Below are 22,358 nucleotides of genomic sequence, written 5' to 3' on the forward strand. Positions count from 1 at the left end.
TTTGGGCATAAATTGGGAATAAAGTCCAAATATTATTAAATAAATGGGGAAAATGAGCAGTTATTTTTCATGAATATAATCACAATTTTAAGAGATAAATGTAATTAGACAAAAAAGTTGCAATTTTATGAGACTAATGTCATTTTATGAGGAAAAAAACTGTATTTTAATAGTATAGAGTTGAAATATTAAATAATTTATTTTTATAATTTAAAACATTTTGTTTAAGTCGTAATAGTGTGGAAAATCTAAACAAAATAACGTAATTTTTGGAAAATTAGGTTGGAAATTTGGGCATAAAATGGGAATGAAGTCTAAATATTTTGAGAAGAAAATTGAGGAGGATTATTTAAGAAGAAAGTTGAAGTATTGGGAAAAACAGCAGCAAAAACGGGAAAAAGCAGCAGTTATTTTACACGAATATAATCAAAACATTAAGAGAAAAACTTAAAACAAAAAAGGTGCAATTTTATGAGAATAATGTCACATTATCAGGAAAAACACGGATTTTTAGTAGCATAGAGTTGAACTATTCAAGACAAAATGTTATTTAGTTTTAGTCGTAATCGTGTGAGAAACAAAACAAAATAAAGTTGCAATTTTTGGAAAATGAGTTTGGAAATTTGTGAATAAATTGGGAATAAAGTCAAAATATGAGAAGAACAATTAGGAGGATTATTTAGAAAGTTGAAATATCAGGGAGAAAAACAACAGCAAAAATGTGAAAAAGAGTAAAGACTGAAGTTTCTACTAATAAAATATCACACTAATATCACAAAGCTGAGATGCAGGTTTTTTTTTTTTTTTTTTAAATGTATAACATTTCTTAGCATAAATATCAAAGCTTGCATCCTTTCATTTTTCAGTACGTGGCCCACAGTGGCCCCCCCCCCGGCACCCCCAGGCTCACCCATGGCTCGATGAATGGCGTGAAAAGACACGGCCGCAGACACAAAACTGATAACTTCAACAATTTTATTTGTGAAAAACTACAAGCAAAATTCATAAATAGACATTTTCTATTTGAAGCGAGAAAGGAAATGAGCAGGTCAGCCTATCAGCGCAAAAGTCGTGCACATGCCGCGAACATGTCGCATTTCAACACCAGAAGCGGGACAAGAAGCCGTGATGTGCTGAAAATGCGACGTACATTTCCACACCAGAAAACTGAAATCTCACGAGAGGAAACATTGACACGTCAGCTAGAGGTTCAACAAAACAAATGCAAAACAAAGATTCAACAAAAATATGGATTATCCCCCCCCTCCCCCCCCGGAACAATAAGCTTTAAAAGCGTTGTACAAGACATCTCATAGGAAGAAGTGAGTTGGTAGAATACACGGAGTTCAAGATACAGTCAGTAAACATGGTTCTATATTTGGGTCTCTGACAAACCAAGCTAAAAAATGTAACCATCTTTACACAGTAAATTAAGGTTACTGGTCGCACACAAGAACAGAACTGCTTGCGCGGAAAGAAAAAAACGAGGAAAACGCGCCACCAAACCAAAGAGGAGTTCAGCTTGAATGACCTTTGAAGTATGTACACGTCACGTCACTACTTGACCCTTCACTTGCACGCGGTCGCAGGTAAGGCAGGTGAAACCATGGCTTTGGAAACCATACAATACAAAAGTGGGTGGTTTTTATGTAAAAATTCATCGACATTGTCCAGCCTCCCCCCCCCCCCTGAACACTGATGGCGTAGTACTCCATAAAGTTGGTGATTACACAGGAAGAGACAGGAGACACAAACAGTATATGATTGAAAGTACAAATAAACACCCGCATCGGGGGTGGGGGCACATGTACTGCGAGGGGGGTGCACTTGAGGCGGCCTTCACGCGCACACTGACAAGGAGCGAACAATAAAACACCATTTACATGATTATATTAGTCTTTATTCATGTCAAACATTAGATCATTGCAGTACTTGCATTTCAAATTGTTATCATCTATGTACTGTATGTCCATATGAAATTCCTTTGGTCCTTCAATAAATAAAACTAAGATATCATATACACATTTATCCTTTATACAATTTCATACAGTTAAAAAGGAAATTAGGTTGTTCTGGTATTGTTAGCTAAAGGTGAAATAAGTGTCGTGGTTCTAAAAGAGCAATTGTGTTTGATAGCTTTACCTTCAATGACTGCAGTCTTTCCTTTACTACAAACAAATTCATTCATTTTTCAAATGAAAAAAATTGTTTCTGTACAGTGGAACCTTGGCTAGCTTATCTTTTGGATGATGTCAAAAAATCCCCCAAAATTGTGCGTACTTTTCCCGGTTAACGTGCAACGTAGCAAGCATCTGGTGGTGCTATGAATGCACCGCGTGGGTCCGTGTTCGTCACATATATTTAGCACAAAACGTCTGTTAGCGTGGGAAACGGGACGGAAGTCACTTACACCCAGTTCCCGCCCGTTCAAATGTTTTGCCTCGGCTCGCGTGCGTTGTCAGTGTACGACTGTGTTCAAAACATCCCCATTAGTGGTGTGTTAGCATGGAAAACATAAGTGGAAGTCATGGTCACCCGGCTTCGGCGCCCGTTGAAAATTCACACAAAAATGTTGCCTCGGTTTGTAAAATGTTCCCTGACAACGTACAGTATGTGTTGTTAATACACTGCATGAGTTCAACGATGTTCTTAGCATTTCTTAAATCACAGAACGTCCTTGTTAACATGTTAGCAGACAATCCGGAACCGGAGGTCATTGCCATATGGCGCACGTCTCGTGGGGTTATTAATACACTGTCAGAGTCCGACTGTAGCTTTATTACAAAATGTCCCTGTTAGCAGAGCGCTAGCATGGAAGACGGAACTGGAAGTCATTGTCTCACAGCTCCGTTGGCCATTGAAAATTCACACAAAGATTTTGCCTCAGTTCGCATACATTTCCTGGTTAACGTACAATATAGTGCGCGTCTTGTCGTGTTGTTAATAATGCATGTTTTTTAATCCCAAAACTTCCCTGTTAGCGTGTTAGCAGGGAATCCGGAACCATGAGTCACTGTCTTCAGGCTCCATCAAAAATTTAGGCAACAGTTTTGCTGCGGTTCGCATACATTTCCTGATTAGCATAGAATATGTTGCGCATCCTGTCGGGTTATTATTGTACTGTGTGAGTTCAAGAGTGTTCGTATCGTATTTTTACCACAAAAACTTCCCTGTTAGCACATTATCATGGAAACCGGAACCGGAAGTCATTGTCCCCCACTTCTGTCAGCGTTTGACTCTGTAGTTCTTTGCTAGCTAACAAGTCTTTGCTTTTCTTACTGATCGCGGCTGCCAAATAACCCACAGTGGAGCCAAAGAAAGTTTCAAGTGCTGGCATTTTTATAAAGAAGGTGTGAAACACAAGAAACCTCAGAGCAGTGGAAGTAAAAGTGATGTTAGATGTTCACTGATCCTTTCATTCCTCATTTGTATGCATTTGGAGTTCTTTTCTGCATGTAAAACTACTAAAAAAGTGTTTTGTGTTAAAATTTTTGATGACCAGAACATATTAATTGGACTTCTTGGTTCGGTTAGAGTACGTTTCGGTTAGAGTCGGACCTTCCGGAAGGGATTCATGACGCTAACGGAGGTTCCGCTGTATTGGGTATTCAGGTGTCAACAAAAACGAAACAGGCGTTGGTTGGAGAGTGTTCTGCAGTTCCGTATGGTTTCACCACGTGGGACGGCGTGCAACGGCCCCGTCAGTCATTTCGAGATAAAACTCCAAGTTAAGAGCTGCACAACTTCACCTTTCATTCGGAAAGTCAGGGTTTCCAGTACGGAATGGAGGAAATATGAACAGCTTTTAGTGTTTTACACAACAGCCTACACTGTACAGTTGAGGACACACAATACTGGATAAGATTAGAGACAATCGAGGCGAAAGTCGGGGATCTGGACTTGGGGCGCCAGACGCCAGTGGCGAGGGAGGTCCCAACAGTGTTCAGAGTGAAAAGGGAGTGACTATTTTTTTCATCATCACGTTGAGCGATTGGGCAATCTGCAAAAACCTTTCACAGTGAATGTAGCACCTTTGTGTGTGTGTGTGTGTGTGTGTGTGTGTGTGTATGTGTGTGTGTGGCAGGAGGGGGGGGGGTCTGGCATCGTTTTGAACTGCAATAAAACACTGAGGGGACGATGGTCGGGCAGAGCTGCACAGCAAAGCTTCAACATAAAAAGGAGGTGCAACAAGGTCATAAATAAAAGGATGGTGGTGGTTGTCCCGTCAGAGGATTGTTCTTGACAAAAACAAAAAGATGGACTCGGCCCCACATCCACGTTGAAATATAAAACAATACGTACAAGTGTCTGCCCTGCTTCTCCTCTCCCATTGGAGGAGTTCCCAACGAGGGCGTGTTTGAGTCTCCTCACAGCCCCTCAGCATCCAGGCTGCGGAAGGCAAGCCCCTCCCCTTTTGGGATCCTTAGTGTCCAGAAACCAACAGTGAAAAGGGTGAGGTGGGCGTGGTAAAGGGAGAAAGTGGGTAGGGTGGGGTGGTGGTGGCGGGGGGCCCTCAGAAGGATTCGTCGTGCCCCACGGAGAGATCCCCTTTAGGCGTGGAGGCACGCGAGGAGCCCTTGTCCATGCTCTCGGAGCCGGAGCTCTGGTGCTGCTGTTCGGAGCCGGCGCTCGACGTGATGGTGGACGAGGAAGTGGATGAGGAGCGGCTCTTCTCCTTAAAGTCTGTTATGATCACCGTCACGTTGCCTACGGTGATGGCCAGCTGCTGGGCCGTACTCCGGTCGATGTTCTTCAGTTTGGGCCTGAGGGGGCGGGATCAGCAGAAAGAAGACAGTGTGAGATTGGACGTGAGAGGCTGCTGGGCCCCCACCTGCGTGCTACACACCTGGAAATGTGATGATTCTTGTTGGTTTTGGTTACTGATTTGCCAGACTGTATACTTTGCTTGTCGCTAGGCGGACTCTGATGGTTGTCTGATTTGGGTCTGGGAGGGGACAGACACAAAGGGTGAGGCCAATCACATGACAGCAAACATCCACGTACTCAGGTGTCCACCAACCTGCTCTTTTTGATGCTGGGCTTCTTGGCGATGGCCGGGCTGATGTCCTTCTCTCTGTCGGCTTTGTCGTGGACCGGCTGTTCCTTGTCGCTGTTGTCCTTGTCCGGGGTGTCTCCCTCGGGCCTCACTATGTCCGGGCGCTCGCCTTCGGGGCGACCCTCCCCGTTTGTGCGCTCAGCCTCACCGTCTGGCCGCTCCCTGTCTGTGCGCTCGCTCCGCTCCCGTCGCTCTTTTTTGGGCGGGGGAGGCATGGGGTACTGCTGGGCCACCTGCTGGGCGACCAGCTGGGAGTTGATCCTGGGTTTCCTGTGGAAGAGAGCCAAGAGGCAAATATGGATTAGCCTCTTGATGGAGCCGTGTGGTCACGCACACCGGCGAGCTTAAGGAGGAAGGCTTGGCCGCTCTGTTTGAGGCCTAATCTCGTTTGCTCATAAAAGAAATGTACAGCATCACAAGGTGGGACATTTGCAACACATCACTTAGGTGCTGTAATCTGATTACAGCACGGATGGCTCCATTTGTCACAGTCCGAGTCAGCAAGACACGATGAGGCTCTGCAGGTTCTCTTGCTCTCGTAGCACGTTGGAACATCCATCTATGCATCCACTTTCTATACCGCTTGTCCTCATTAGGGTCACGGGTGAGCTGGAGCTTCCTGTGCATCAATGAACACACCAGTCCAGGGGACGGCCACAGACATCCCTCATTTATCCCTGTTAATCTCTTCCACACCCACACGTGATAAGTGAATTTCCGCGAAGAAGGATTCCTTATTTGTAAATGGAATATTTTCTTAGAGCATAGAGAACCTGTTTATGATATAAATAGTTCAGAATGTTATTGGAGAATAACACCCCTATAGTCTCCTTTACACTCGCACTACCCAATACAGTCAACAAAAATAAAAGAAAGAAAGAAAGAAAAGAAAAATGTAAAAGAAAAACAACACTCATACTTAGGGCCCTATGAAATGAAACAATGCCTGCACCCATAATGAAATGCAGAAGGCCAGAAATGCAGTTATTCAACATGCTAAAATGTTACTTTACACTAAACAATGACAGGCATACTGTATACACAATATGCAGTCTTGCTTGTCAAAGCCTCTTCTTGCTAGAAAACCTTGAGTGAATTGACTACACTCATAACACTTTCATTTCATTTAGCATAGCAAAATATATATTCACTATTTGAAGCAAAGAACAGAAACGTGTGACTTATTTGATCCTGTACGTGATATATGTACACATTCCGCACGTAGGCAACAGGTGATACTTTGCCGACTGGTCCATGCTGCGGAAGAATGATGACTACCGTTATGGACAAACACCGATTTCAAGACGTAAGCTTGTAGGCTGCTCTGGAGTTCAGTGAGTCAGATGAGCATTCTCATCTCTACGTGGCCTCAGCAACATCATTTCATCTCCTCCTGCCGACAGACAGCTAGCACCTCGGCTCGAGGAGTGGACGGGGGTCATGTAGTTGACCACAAGTCAATCAATGGGGCTATAATAGAGCATCATGTCTAGATGCTCGCACGGCTCTCGATCAATACACCAGCTGTGTTGAATGATAATGATACATGGGCTGTTCCAGTATGCGATACCTAGCATGGTTTTAAGGAGGCCCCGGGCTCCTGGGTCAAGTACCCAGTGGGGACCTTCAGTGAGTTTGAATGAGATCTTCATATGGAGGCAAATTCTTCTTCCCATGCTGGCTCTGCATTTGGAAAATCTATCATGCTCCCTCAAAAAAGTGTGTATGTAATCTCAAGGAAAACTCCAGCTGAGTAACGTACTTGTTACTGTCACATGTGAAAAGCAGTCAGTCTAGCTGACTCAGTTGTGTTCATGTGGACGTATGAACTACCGTAGTTATGCTAGCCTGTGCAGCCATTTACCGTAACTGTGCAAATGTCAGTATTGCGATTAGGTCCTAATTGTTAAGTTCAAAATGTTCCTGCACCAAATTTGACTCTCCGTCTGCTGTTCATTTCATTGACTGTGCAATAGTAGTGAAGTCCATTGCTTCAAAATGCAAAAACTGTGCAGGTTATGATGGCAAATCAGGATTGTATTTGAATTTGTAATCAAACTAGACCAGCGCGACTGTCGTCTACTCATCGCTGACTGACAGAATAGAGACGTATCATTTTACCAATGTTTTCAAGTTTTTGTGTTTGTATTCACAGTAATTATACAGGAATGTATGTTAACTTTGCATTTTTTTCCACGTAGCATTGGGGCTGCAGAGGTTGAACGTTTTGAAGTAACAAGCCAGAAGCAATCTGATTGGATCACCAGATAATTAACGTAAATTCCAGACTGTACATACATAGGCCGCACTTGTCTATAAGCTGCAGTATTATATATATATATACATATATGTATATATATATATACACACATATATATATATATACACACATATACATATATACATATATACATATATACACACACACACACACACACACACACACACACACACAGTATATAAAAAAACAGTATACAGCACACTATAAACCTTGCAATCCTACCTACACTCGGTGTTCCCAATGTCACTCGTTAGCTTCGATTAGTTGCATTTCCGTGTGTAGCTTGCAATGTCTGTTCACCACTTCATCTTTGCCAATAGCAAATCAGGAGGGGAACTTGTGACATTTACGCGGTCAACCCGTAGCTCGCGATCGACGTAGTGGGCACCCCTGCGCTAAATAATGAGATGCCGTAAATGACACTTTCTCAGAAAGTTATTACAAAAACTGAACAGGTCCAAATTTAAAGCTGAGGTGCAGTAAAAACGAAAACGAGTGCAACACCACTGGTGTATGTGGTGGAAGCAAATCCCATTTTTCTAGCAAACAAGTCCTTTTGGTGCCTGCTGCTTCTTCCTGCCAGGGTTGCTGTTTAACACCAGGGGGTCAAAACATCGTTTCACGTCTGTGCCTGTCTACACGGCTGCAAGGTTTGCATTCCGAAATGACAGAGAGTAGAGGCAACCACACATGAATTCAAGATTCAAGAGAGTTTTATTGTCATGTGCATGGTAAAACAGCAGTTATACCATGCAATGAAAATCTTATTCTGTTCATTCTCCCAAGAAAAGAAAGAAAACACAAGAAAGAATAAGAACATGAGAAACATAAACACATATACATAAATAAGAAATTAAGCAACAACAACAGAAGAGACATTAATACAAGTAAATAATACAAATAAATAAATAAATAAATGCTAATGCTAAAATAAGTGCTATGAGTGAGTGTTGCGTGTGGCGTGTGTGAGTGCTTCGTTGAGAAGCCTGATGGCCTGTGGGTAAAAGCTGTTTGCCAGCCTTGTGGTCCTGGACTTCAAACTCCTGTAGCGTCTGCCTGACGGTAGGAGTGTGAATAATGAGTGTTGCGGATGTGTGCTGTCCTTGATGAGGTTGTGTGTTCTGCGTAGGACTCTAGATGTATAAATTGTGTGAAATTGTGTTTAAATCTGCAATATGGCACACAACATTGCCAGGGAATGTTTGCTATTCATGGTAAACCAGGACAAACAGATGGGCTAGCAATGTGCCATTGCTTCAACTCACCCCATACATAAACACATGCAGCTCGCTGTGGCACTGGTGCCACTTGCACGCATTCATTTTTCTAATGGCATATATAAACTACTGTATTTGTGACACTAAATGAACGGTGTAAGCCATAAACTTGGCTTCATAGGGATGATAGTGGCTAAAGTGGCAATAACATTCAGTATAAAGACTAATTATCTTTTTGCAGCAAGAGGCAAACTCGATGAAATTGGGAACAGGACCAGGAGGGAACTCATGGGTCCAATTGTTGAAATTGCTCCGGCGCCATGCTGCTGCCAATACATTCCTGGGGAATCACACTGGGTGAGTGCAAGCCCTCACAGTGGGAGATCATTGTATGGTGTATTACCTCCCCTTTGCACTGCAACAGACCATTGACAGCTCCTCCGGTGTTTACTCCTACAATCTGCTATTGGAGGGGGCTGTGTCCTTCTCCACAGGATGCCCCAAAATGACTATCATCAGAGGTTAAAAGCTCTTTACACAGTCAAACTGCCACCCGTATTTAAGGAGCACCATTACCCACCCTGCTCAGCTCAGGTACTGTAGCCAAAATGGTGCTCCTTGCTCATGGTAAACTTTCAAAAACGTTTAGAACTGATGCGTTTTAAATTAAGATGTTAGGCCATGAACATGTAAATAATATGCTAGAACAGGTCCTAACTGTGACTACTCTCCTCCACTCAAAGTAGCGCGAGTAAGAAGAGTACGTGAGTTGAGATGCTGCAATTAATGGAGCAAGTAAGTGTGATGGATGGGGAGGGAACAGGAAAGCCCTCATTAACACAGCTCTTTTATTTCAAGTGTTGGGGAGGACAAGCAATTATTTCCCGCCAGGCTGAGTGAATGCACTGGATGAAAACACAAATTGAGTGGAAAGAGAGAGCACGGCTAGCAGCGGACGGTCCATCAAAGAGCACAGACTAACACCCACTGGCTCATTCATCCAATAACCACAAGTACTTGTACAACACACCAAGCAGACGGACACATTCAACATACGTCACCATTTTGGAGCACGTTTGTGACCATTTAAACTTGCAGTATTTCACTGTGTTTCCATTGAATGATCTATGTTCAGTAAACACTGCTTTGTTCTTTAGTGAGGGTTGTTTTCAGTGAAAGCTGAAAATGTAGGTTTTGCTAGTTGTGTCACACTTTGGGGCTCCTTTCAGGACACTGACCCAGTACTATACTACCATCAGAGCATCTGCATCCAACAGAGTATGGGGAGGCTATGGGTGGTTGTTTTGCTACAAAGATCCCTATCAAGTCCTGACAACCATGAACCAACAAATGATCCTCATGCATTTATCTGTCTGAACACTTTCTATTCATGTATTATGTAGAAGCACGGAAGGTGTTCCCCTCCTCTGCCAAATTGGAGTAGAACTGAGCAGAGCTTTGCAGTACAAGTGTTAACAAGCCACTGAAGCTGCCTGCATAATCTATGAATGTTGAATGATCATCGCAAGGATGACTTGAGGGTTGCTTTGCCCAACAGCATACATAAATTGCTTCAAAGCAAACTGGTTGGTATGCCGCTTCAACATTGACTGCCTGATACAAAGTCACAACGTGAGCGAATCAAAAATGTGCGTGCAATTCTTTGGAAATGTATTTTTATTTACTTGAGCGTCACATTGACGACAGCCTTCAAAATAAAGCTGGAACTGCATCTGAAGTCCGTGGCATCTGCATACGTTTTGTCACAGCATGTAATCAATTGGATAAAGTAAGTAAAGCGAGTGTGCTGGGAGGGTGAAATGAGGACAGCACCTGAGGACAAGGAGCCCCGTGCCAGGCTGCTTTTCATCCCCACCACCCAACAGAAGCATTACACAACAGGCATCCCCATATTTTATATATATATATATATATATATATATATATATATATATATATATATATATATATATATATATATATATATATATATATATATATATATATATATACACACACACATATATACACACATATATACACACACACACACATACACATATATATACATATACTGTATATATCATAATGCACTTATTACAGAGTCAACTAACTGATTCTATCTGCTTCTGTGCAAGACAGAAATTCTAAACTAAAGATGCACGCGCCTCACAGATGAAGGGACATTTTGTCTCCATGACTGACCTTTCAGGCCTGGAAGTCTCAGGCGCTCAGACATCAAGGTGTCAAATTGCTCACCATCACTCATTTGTATCCCTCCTCTTCAATCCCACTCCATCAATCTCCTTTGACTTCTTCCCTGCCCTCACTTTCTTGCTGTGCATTAGCTCTCACGGCCGCCTCTCTTGAATCCTGATGGCTTTAAGTGGGTCGCCGCCTGGACTCTTGTAACCTCCACTGGCCGGGTTACCTCTTGTTTGCATGGGTGATTGGTCAATAGACAGCCGGAACACCGTTTTGCATCGGTCAAGTAAATTTCTCGTCACTTTCCTTTGGAGGTGGGATTAGCTTCATTCATTCACATTTGAAACTGAAAAGCTGTCATGCAAAAATAGAAATCACAGTCTTAGTGTGCAAATGAAATGGATCAAATATGTGAGTGACCAGGCAAAATATACTAACTCTATCAGTGCAACTGATCCAACGCACACACGTGCACTGTCTCATGTCAGCAGACTAAAAAGTAGCTTCTTTTGCATGGCTGAAAAAAAATAACAACAATCAATTCATTCAATACCAAAGACGTAATTACACGTTTTTAGAAATCCAACGCTCCATCCCAAAGATGTAATTATGGACACCTGCGCACATTCACGCACGCTCGCACACACATGCTTCCGTTCCAAATGTGAACACTGTAAATAGTTCATGGTGTTATATTTGTAAATACATTGTTATTTTGATTGTGTTGTTTATGTTGTGGTATAGTTGTTGAGATATAAATATTTGTGTCAAAATGAAAGTTATGCTTGAAACGTATCTTTTTGCAAAAAGCTGCTTTTCTCCCTTTTCCTGTAAGGAAGTGATATTTTCCTGAAACAAACCCACAGTATGTTCTACTGCTGATTACTAAAGAAGGGGGAAAGGTAGAAACAAACTTTTTTTTTCTGCTGAAAGACGGGAGACTAATGTTTCTTTTGGTAGATTCCATGATTATATAAGCATAGAACACAATATGTGTTTGACCACTTTTCTACTGCTACCAACGTTAGCGCATGAGTGCTACAAGGTAAGAAATTAGAAATTTTTATTATATAATAATGTTTTTACTACGATTGTAAGGAATATAACAGTGAAAGACATTCTGGCAATAAGAAGATCATCTTTTCAAGGCACACACCCACTTAGATGATCCGTGCTCATATGACAACAGCAGTTGCTATTGTGAGAAAGCAGAACATCTCATTTCACACATGGATATATACACACAAAAACACATTGTTTTGATGCTGAAAAACAATTTGCTGTGTAAAACATTCATGCAGAAACGTGCTGAAGTGACTTCTCAACCTGCTGAGGACAATTAAATAAGGCCTTTTGAAATCTGTTTTATTTCTTTTTCTTTACAAATTCTGTTTTCCATTTTTAAAAAATCAAAGCGCCCCTCAATGTTAGGCAAGAACGTGTACTGACTCTTAGACACACAACAACAAAACCTGACCCCTGATCTCAGATTAACAGAGTGCTACAGTATATCTTCTGCTCAAAGAGATTCCAAGTAGGGTACATATTTTAGGCCATACACTTCCCACCATTCCAACGGAGGATGACACTTCAGAAACAACGGACAGTCCGAAGCACTTGAGGTGAGACACGGGGCCATGATATTAGGTAAGCACATGGACCTCAAAAAGTTCCGCCAGCTTATCTCATTCACAGTCAGTGAGAAAATTGCAATTCATTCAGTGGCTTTTCATTCCACCCAGCAAGTATGGTGGCTTTTTATTGTGCTAGTATTTGATTCCCTTCGCAAGCCTGGTGCTGCAATAGAAGAGACTGGCTGTGCCCCCTCACTGGATAATGATGTGCTTCGTTCTGCTTTCAGGACCCTAGAGACTCTTGGCTGAATGAGCACATCCCCCTTAAAGCCATCCATACCTACTTTTCTGCACCACACGCACCCGAGCACACAGACACAGACGCATCTTAACCTCTCTGTTCAGTCTTTGGATCAGCTTCAACAAGTGGTGACTCTACACATAAATTATCCCGCTTGTCCTCATAAGCCTTTTTTATGATTCTTCTGAGACTCCTCACGTCTTTGTTGTTGCCTTCAATGGGAGGTGTGAGGGTTTGTCTGTGGTGGTGGATTGCTAAATTGGCTATTGTATGTAATCACTTACATTCCGCCAAATCCCATGAAGTAATTAAGAACTTTTCAAATCTGGCAATTAACACGTAACGATTAGGGCATCCTCCGCACCCCTCCCCTGCTTATGGTTTGAGTACAGATGCTGATAATGCTGGATAAGCAAAGGCACAGTGTGGGGGGAGGGCGTGTGTGCTGGGGAAGTAAAGATATAAATTGAGTCCCTCTTACGTAATGCCATTGTTCTAAACAATGTGTCTTAACGTGACAGCGCTGCAATCTGTGGATTATAATGAGTCAATTCCATGAATGTAAGAGACTCTCTCTTACTAATGATTCCAATAAATCTCAAGGACACGCACTCGCATGGGATGACTGGTCCTGGTTAGAACAGGTATAGCTGAGTGACAGGTCATCAAGCACAAAAAAACGGAACTACTGCATTAAATCATTTGAAACCAGCTTTTTCAATGCACATCAGCACCCTAAAAGTCAGATAAGGACACACAGACCATTCAACGGGTAAAACAAGATTCTTCTCACATGTGGATTGTAGCATCACTTGTCCTGATAAGACAAACACACACAGCTAAACAAGCTCAAATGACCAAAATCCTCTCTTAGAGCATAGGAGGCACATCCAGCTTGACCAGTGATCAAATTAGAGCCAGTGCATGTAAACTGGGACTCCACAGAGAAGTGTAAAAACAGAGAATGAACGTGCGCATGCTTGTAAACATACCAATTTTTTTTTTTTTTTTTTTGATTCTACTTTTCAAATGATATGCATTTCATACACCAATCAGCTCAATTTATCCATGTTTCAGAAATGAGTTTGACAGTAAATCTGTCTCTTGGGGAGTAACAAAAGTCACGTATAACATCATTACACCAAATTCATACAGTCAGACTGTACACCCCGACTTTTCATACGAATCGGCTGTCGTGGAAAATGTTGCCCCAGTTTTCATGCAGTATTGCACATGACTAGTCCGTTTGAGTGCCACTCCTTCATAACCTGCCATGGGGCCAAAGAAAGTTGCGAGTGCCACCACTTTGATGAAGAAGGTGAGAAACTATTGAATTCAATCTCGCCAGGATTTGCAGGAAGTGCGCATCAACAACACGTTCCATCAGTTTGCCATTTCTAGTTATTTTTGCATTGTGTTCTGCATTCACAACTATACGTATTTTTGCTGTTAATATTTTTGGGTGTGTGGAACAGACTAGTTGGATTTACATCATTTCCTACGGGACAAACAGAGTTGCCACTGTGTTTTGTATCATGTACTTAATAAATAAACTTAATAAATTCACACCTGTGAATCGTTTCTTCATTCAAATATGACAGTGATGATTTTCATTAGTCTGATTGTAGAGTTGAAATAAATACACCATGTATTATCTGTATTGTCATGTTAAAATTGTGTAATTATGCAATTGTGTCCTTTTGCTATGAGTTGTTGAAAATCTGTCACTTTTATCTTTCGCCCCCTCAACAATTGCTTTTGCCCCACGTTAATATTTTCCTAGCGACCACATTTCTCCAAGGTTATACTGTAATGGTGTCCCAAACACAACTATACAAAGAATGCCAAAGATCAGGCTGCAGCTTCTGAATAACCTTTCTTCAGAACCGACTTCACTTCGATGGAAGCAATTTGAAATGGTTTAGAGTGAGCAAAAGAGAGATAACATAACACTGCAGCAGTCAGAGACTGAGGTACCTAAAGAGATCCGTGATGCCTACCATTTATCAGCTTTAGAGGGCTGCTAATGGTTTCTCCCTGGGCCCCCGGGCTGCCAGAGGTGCACACCAAACACTACCACAAAGCAAACCAATGCACAACTGCACGGTGTAACGATTTTAAACGTGATTGTATTGCATCAAGGATGCTGATTCCAACCCTTGTGGGCTTGTACATTTGCTGTGGGGTCGGGTGCAAAAGGCAGAGGGTTTTCTTGTTTAAGAGTCAAAGAAGTTGAGGCTCGATTTAGCCTACTTGGGTATCGAGTTACATCACTGAGCTGGACTGGGTCAACAGGTTCGTTAGCCTGCAAACGGATGGGGGAGGGACTGTCACAGCCGGAGTTTGCCCCTGTTAACACACCACACACATTCTTGCCTGTATTAGCACAAATTAAACATGCATGACCTCCAGTTACCTGCTTTGCCCTTTAGCTCGTCTGGGACAAATGCAATTCCAACTTTGTCAGGGCGTCTATCATGAAAATGCATGTTCCACTGCCTTAATAAGTGTTAAATCATAATGGAGCCCAAATTGCGTTTTTATGTTAATTGCTCGAGCACCATTACATTTTGTTTTAAGTTAAGAGAATACGACACGTCCTCTGACTAAAAACCCGACAAGGGAGCGAAAATTTAAAGCAGAGGTGCAATCAAAATATGCTCTTTTTTTGCATTGTTCAATCCCTGCCACATCATACAAACATGTAAAAAGATAACTACAACATTAAATTCATTTTTTTTTTTTTAATAGTGGCAAATAAAAGCTTGCACTCACCGAAATATGTCGCTGATAACAACGATGATGATGTGGATACCACCTGATTTTTAGATATCAATACATAACTAAAGCTACGTTCACACTGCAGGGTATGATGCCCAAATCGGATTTTTTATTCAAATCGGATTTTTTATGTGGTCGTTCACATTACCAAAGAAATGCGACTCGTCAATGTGAACGCAAAGCATCCGGGAAGTCACGTGCATGTGCAAAAACACGAAAAGATTACAGCAGTGTGTGCACGCCGAGGAGTGTTTGTGGCAAGTTCAAGGATTTTGTGCAACGAGAGTCAACATTTTCTTAACCAAATGATTCTGCACAGCAGAATAAGAAGAAAGAAGGTAAGAATTTTGGCTATGGCAGTTGGTGGAGAACGTGTCTGTTCCGAGGAGCGTATGCGAGTGTGGCAGGAACCGTTTTTGTACGACAAGAAGGGCACGTCTTTCAATGACGTATAGGTTGGGTATATGCGACCTGACCAGACATATCGGATGTACAGTATATCCACATACAAACAAGGCCTGAGGCACATTTGAAAACAATCGGAATTGTGCTGTTCACACTGACACGAAAAAAATCATTGATCTGCAGTGTGAACGTAGGCTAAGTGCTTTGCAGCTGGTGTGTTGAAGCAAAACAGAAGGGTGTTCGAGGGCCTGACCATGCTAATTAACAAGCGTGATGGCGGCGGACACAAAATGTTTCCCGAAGATCCCGCACTTCATCAATATTATCAGTCATCCAAATGTATGTTAACCACTGTTTATAACACGGAAAAAAAGGACGTCTTGAGTCACATCAAGTAGAATTATGTGTGACTTGGAGGCGCTTCCCCCAAATTTCCATTAGAACTGTACAACCTAATAGTGCTGAAAAATGTATACTTTTTAAGCATGAGGCAAAATTGTGCACAACAGATAGCAGTGTCAGGTAATTTATTTTTTTATTTTTAGGGATTTAGAAGTTTATGAATGAATGCTGCTCCAACAGGAACCTCCGAAATGCAGTTAGTCTCTGGGGAGAGAAGGAACTGAATATGAGATGACTGTAATAAATTGTCAAATGCAAGTAAAATCTTTCATAAAAAGAGCAAAATGAGGATCCAGACATAGCTGTTAGTGTCTGCCGTTAAGTGTGGAGTATGTTTATTTAAGCCCCATCTTCTGATAAAATACAGCAGGGGAGAAGAACGCTAATTAGCACCCAGGGTTTCCTCACACTCAGACTTTGCTCTGGCAGGCCGCCCAAGCATACTGAGGGCTGGCCAAGTATCTTGTCCACCTATTAAGTTTCTCTTTTATTGGCCCAAGGGAACGATGCCATCCTCTTGTCTATCTATTGCAGCTCCTCTCGCTCGCTACTTCTATGCTGGTTAACAATTGCAGTAAAGCAAAGCCATGAAATTAAAACCTGATTCACATTCATCCCCGAGTCTCTGACCACAAATGAATCTACATGGGTCAACACAAACCCACATGCACACCAAGGCTTGAAGCACCTTCATTAGCTTTGCTTTGTTCATGTAGTTGATAGAACTGTGGCTACTTTAAGGAAGTTTGAGCTGTTGCATAAAAGTTTCTGCAAGTTGTTTCTATGAAATTAGATCAGGCCGGCATAAGCAGATTACAGGAACGGCATTCCAACAGTGAAAAGCTGGGATGATCATATGGTGACATGCTTGCACCCACCAATGAGCAGCACTCAAAGAGCACCTCGATCGCAGAGCGGAGCGGTGAAGACCACCACATCTATAACACTAACATAAAGACAGCTGATGTGCGGATACGGCAACATCACAGGAAAACCCTCCGCGGATTTAATTGAATTCAGCGGGAAGCGCTGGTACTCATTAAAATGAAAGGCCTCCCAACCACCTAACAATCAACTGAATCAAAGGTTCTGTTCTTAGATCAAACACAACTCGAGCACACGACAAGCACTTCAGTCATGTCACTGGCCAAATGGAAACGCCTGGGCCTTTGCCAAGGCACTGTGACAGGGCGGCTATGACGAGCTTATCTCTGCTTCCTGCTTTTACAAAGCGTGCTCGGCATGCAGCGTCAGCTGCCGTCTTAAGCGACATGCAGCTGGAGAAAAGGACGTGGGGGAGGGGAGGCAGACAATTAACATGGAAGTCCATCTTATGGATCCTTGGGCAAACCCAGCGTAAGCGCGCTCTCCCAGTGCTGAGGGCTGGTGGCCAAAGCACTCATTGTACAACCACAGCTGGACGGTTACAATCTAAGGGACTCGTCGGAGAAACCACACATGACTCATCTGCAGTTCTGGCTCATTGCACAACTGATGACATGTGCAAACAAAGTTATGCCACACGCTTATTTGTCATAAAAACATTCCCCTGCCAGGAAGGAGGAGGTGTCATTCTCAAGAACCTGAAGGGAATCCCATCAAGTGACTCGAGTCAAGTCATTCGATTGCAGTTTCTCATGAGAAATGTCACGGCGGCGTTTGTCACTGTTGACACGACACATTCAACACAAGTAAAACGATGATTTTCTTACTTCGAACTGAGACTACGATTCTCTGGGACGATTTTTTTCTACACACACAAAGAAATCATATCGCTTTTTCAAATAGAATTATTATTGGACTCCTGTTTGTCTTGCTATTAGGGCTGCAAATAAGGATTATTTTCTTAGCCGATGAATCTGGAGCTGGTTATTTCAATTGATCGTGCAATCGGTTCGGCCCTCGACAGATCAAAGCAATAGAAACCACGGGTGTCACGAGACGAGACGACGAGGATGAGTGTGCAAGAAGAGACATTGACATTACTTTTAAGAACAGTACAATGAAAAACATATTTTAAAAATGTACTACTTTAATTTCTACTATGTTCCACTTTTCTGCACGGTGCGGGTACACTACCGGCCGTGCACTTACCCACTGAAACTAAGTGAATGTGTGACTGACAAAAGGGCTCACTCCGCTCATGTCGTTGTTCTATGGAACAAAATGCGCCAAGATGCTGAACCCAATGCACAGACTGAACTCTCCTCCTGCCTGTTTGGAGGTGAGGGATGAGGGAAACCGACGGCGATGCACATGGCTCTATCTTGACGCCAGAAAAATTATCAAGCTCATTTTCATTTACTGTGTGATTGATTCATTCATTTATCATCTAGCGCCCGTGAGACAGTTTCTTTCTGAATGAGAAACTTGTCACGTTTGAATCTTGCGAGATCTTGTGACGCCCCTGATAAGAATAGGAACCATATGAGGAACCATATGAGAAAAGAGGCACAAATGTCCATCACTGTTTCACCAGAGTCACATGAGGACTTTAGCCTACATTTCATGGGTATCTGACAAAATGTAAAAAACATTCATACTTGAGGCTGAAATCAGGATATTTACATTTTTAACTCAACAAACAATGAATCGATACCAAAATAGGTGTTGATTAATTGGATAATTGATTCAGCATTGAAACGTCCAACGGTCTTTCCGCCGTTTCTTTTTTTTTTTTTTAAATGGAAATTAATATAAAGACAAAATAATCCAACAAGTCAAAAACATGGCACGCTGGCTTGCTCCACAGTGCGTTCACGCACATACGCACGCCGTGGGATGGGGAGAGTGAGGAGGACATGTCGGTGATGCAGCAACACTGCAATGCAAGTCCTTGTGTAAAGTAGTTAAGTGTGTTATCTTAAGGAAAATCTAAGACAAAATTTGATCACGTTACCGTGAATCAATATTGCAATTTTTTCACGCAACCCCAGCTCAACCATCATTGAAAAACACTACAGGTATGCACACACACACCTGCGACCTTGTTTTACCACACTGCACTTTGCTGTTGCTATATACTCCCAGGAAGCATGCGCCCTTACCTCAGCTGAGGAGCTGTAACCACCAATGTTTGAGACACCATGCACATGTTAAGATTTACATGAAATACTGAACGAGCGACGGTCCCAATGGATGCAAAAGCGGCGGCGTCCCACACAACAGGCACAAAAACGACCGATCCAAGTTCCCAGTCCCACAAAGGTCGTGCAGTGCTGCCGCTTCCAGACCAACGTGGGGAAATAGACGAGAGGGAGAGTGAGCAGGGAGTGAGAGAGGAAAGAGAGAGAGAGAGGGAGGGAGAGAGAGAGCTACGTTACCTTGTTGATGTGCCCTTCCTCACATCGCAGATGCTGCATTTAAAAGCCTCGGCTGTGTTCCTAAAGGTGCAGACGCTACAGTCCCAGTAGCCGTCGTCGGCGGTCTGCTTGGCTTGTCTTTTTGGCCTAAAAACACCACAAACGTTAAGGTCAGTTTAGTTTGCAGAAATGCCACTGACACATCGCCTTGCATTATCAAACAGAAGGGAGATTTCGGGGCGCACGACAGCCTGAGCGCCGTTCAAAGCTGCATGCAGGCGTGCACGTACGGCAGCAAAGCGGTGGGGGGGGGGGGGGGGTTGTCCAAAATGATTGCTTCGAGTCGGGCCAAGTGCATCTCGTTAGTAAAATGTCATAATTGCTCCCAAGCGGACGACCGTGCGACTGTATATCGACAGTTAGCCTAGCAGGCGATGCTAGAATTTTCGGCATCGAAGCTGAACATGTCGTCCAAGAAAACCAATACGAAACAATGCCGAATTCGACACTGCGCCGCCGAGCACACTTCCAAAAGACGGAAGAGCCCTTCGGAGATTGCAAGGCGTATCCTGTGAAAAAATCCCTTTGTTAAGTGACTGGCTTGTAGGGAGCGAGAAGCCGCCATAGTGACTGCACTGTTCTAGCTAGCAGTGGCATACCAACTGAAAAATGGGAGAAACGATCCCCGAGTGAAGGCGACGCGTCCAAACATCGACCCCGCGGCGCCACGAACGAGCGTAAAATCCTCAACAGGCGGTCGCATTACCTGGTAGGGCTCTTTTTGTCGCCCATTGTGAACAATAATCCGCGGGAATAAGAAGGAAAAGGGGCCTCCTTGAATTGTCAGTGAGTGTGCTAGGATCCAGATAGAGCCGCTGCTGAAGCTGCTGGCAGACAGGCTCCACTCAGCGCTGGCTCGAGGCACCGCACAGAGACTGACTGCACTGCACCACGTGGTCAGCTCTCGGCCAATCACGGCACGAGTAGGTTTAAAAGTCGAGATGGATATTTAAGAGCTATTTTAATAACTACTACCGGCATGTTTGACGGCTCTCACCTTAAGTCACCCCATACATAAAAGATTACGCTGCTGCATTATCGGATAGGATTTGAAACCAAAGTGGCAGAAATGAAGGCTGTTTAACAATTACAAATCAAATGAAAGGTGCATTTCAGGACACCTTCAAGGCAAAACTAATCAAATCAAGATGGTAATGATGACAAGTGTTACTGTATATCCACGAGCCACTCCAGAATTGGAGGACATTTTACGTCCCACCCATAACATTTCATATAATCTATGTTCAAAATACAAAACCTCAAAATGTTTCTTTTGGTAATTGCAGAAACATCTGTTTTAATGATACTGTAGTTTAAATGTATGCAAGGAGTCTATGTCCCATAACAGATAGAAGAAGAGGAAGAAGAAACCACGTGACACAAGGCAGCCATTGTTATTATTATTATTAATATTGTTACAACAACCGAACTACGTTACTGCCGGATTGACACCGGCTAGCTACTAGCCAGCTAGCGACTAGCTTCACCACACAATCACATGCAGCATGTCAGCGCCACGCTCTCAATGAAGAGCATGCTTGGTGTAGCATTTGTTTCTATGTTGCGTTGTAAAATCATCAGGAAGGAAGTTCCAGTAATGCTTAAAATGACCAAAATATGGCAAAATACTGCAAGTATTACATGTTACATGTCATGAATGTACCTGTTACTACGTGGTCACAGCATGGATAGAAAACCATAAAACCTTGTTGGAGGTTTTATAACACTGTTTGTAGGCGCCATAGGTGTGTCCCATTACGTGCAGTAATGACCTGTCTCTTTTTATCTGTTTTTCCATATTTAGAATGCACAGAAAAGAGAAGGATGTGTGGTCATGCCTTACATGAGGATTGTGGATGATGTGTGGGCAAAATTCTAAAAAAATAAGTGCAGTCTTCCTTTAAGTATAGTAAGAGATAGCTAAATGCACAATTGGTATTCCAGAGAAAAAATTAACTTGTTAACTCACTAATTAATTAACTAACAAATTTGTGACCCTCAATAAGTTGAAGCTCAATAAATGTTAGCATGCTCGTAATGCTAAGATGGTAACGTTAGCATGTTAACACGTAGCATGATAGTGCTAAGTCTTTGTAAGTGTTTTCCTATTAAAATTGCTAAAAATGATACTACGCTAATGTTAACTTACCAGGAATGCTAACATGCTAAAGTTAGCATGCGAGCACCTAGCATGATTGTGCGAAGTGTTTATGCATGTTTCTACCTATGAAAATACAGTAGCTAAAAATGATAGTATGCTAACGTTAACATGCTAGCAATGCTAACATGCTAACACCTAGCATGATAGCGCAATGTGCCAGGAAGGCTAAATGTCTACAATGAGTTGAGAATTTAGACTTTGGAACTGTCTGAATCGGTTGAGGAATGTGTAAGTTGTTAGAACTCTTTACTGTAGATCAAAGGCATTTTGAATTTCGAAAAATGGGAACGTCAAGAAAAGTGGGAATTCTCAGTATGTGGAAAATTGCATGAATGCTCTTATTAGTTGAATGCTTTGATGTTGGAACGGTCTGAATCGGTTGAGAAATGTGGAAGCATCTAGAACTCTTTAGATCAAAGGCATTAAGCATTCCGGAAGAAAAACTGTTGGAATTGTTGTGCTGTGGCTAATAGCATGAATGTGCTGACTTTGCTGAATGAGTTGATGTTGGAATGAGGTGAATGGGTTGAGAAATGTGGCAGTAGCAGCAGGTAATAATAATTAGTTGTAGGGAAAAGGTTGATTTTGGGGAAAATGTTGAATTTTGGATCAC

At 42.5% G+C, this 22,358-nt stretch overlaps 1 protein-coding gene across 1 annotated transcript; it reads right to left on the minus strand.

Moving 5' to 3' along the window:
• Positions 1–961: 961 nt before the first annotated feature.
• Positions 962–20,427, minus strand: rybpb (RING1 and YY1 binding protein b). Its single transcript, XM_054785044.1, has 5 exons — positions 20,291–20,427; positions 19,546–19,671; positions 5,021–5,326; positions 4,847–4,945; positions 962–4,763 (listed from the first exon to the last, which is right to left on the minus strand). Exons 1-5 carry the CDS (start codon positions 20,314–20,316, stop codon positions 4,514–4,516), a joined length of 807 nt encoding a protein of 268 aa, XP_054641019.1. The 5' UTR covers positions 20,317–20,427; the 3' UTR covers positions 962–4,513.
• Between the last annotated feature and the right edge of the window lie 1,931 nt (positions 20,428–22,358).

The sequence above is a fragment of the Dunckerocampus dactyliophorus genome, chromosome 8 (assembly GCF_027744805.1).
Source record: "Dunckerocampus dactyliophorus isolate RoL2022-P2 chromosome 8, RoL_Ddac_1.1, whole genome shotgun sequence".
Taxonomy (NCBI): Eukaryota; Metazoa; Chordata; class Actinopteri; order Syngnathiformes; family Syngnathidae; genus Dunckerocampus; species Dunckerocampus dactyliophorus.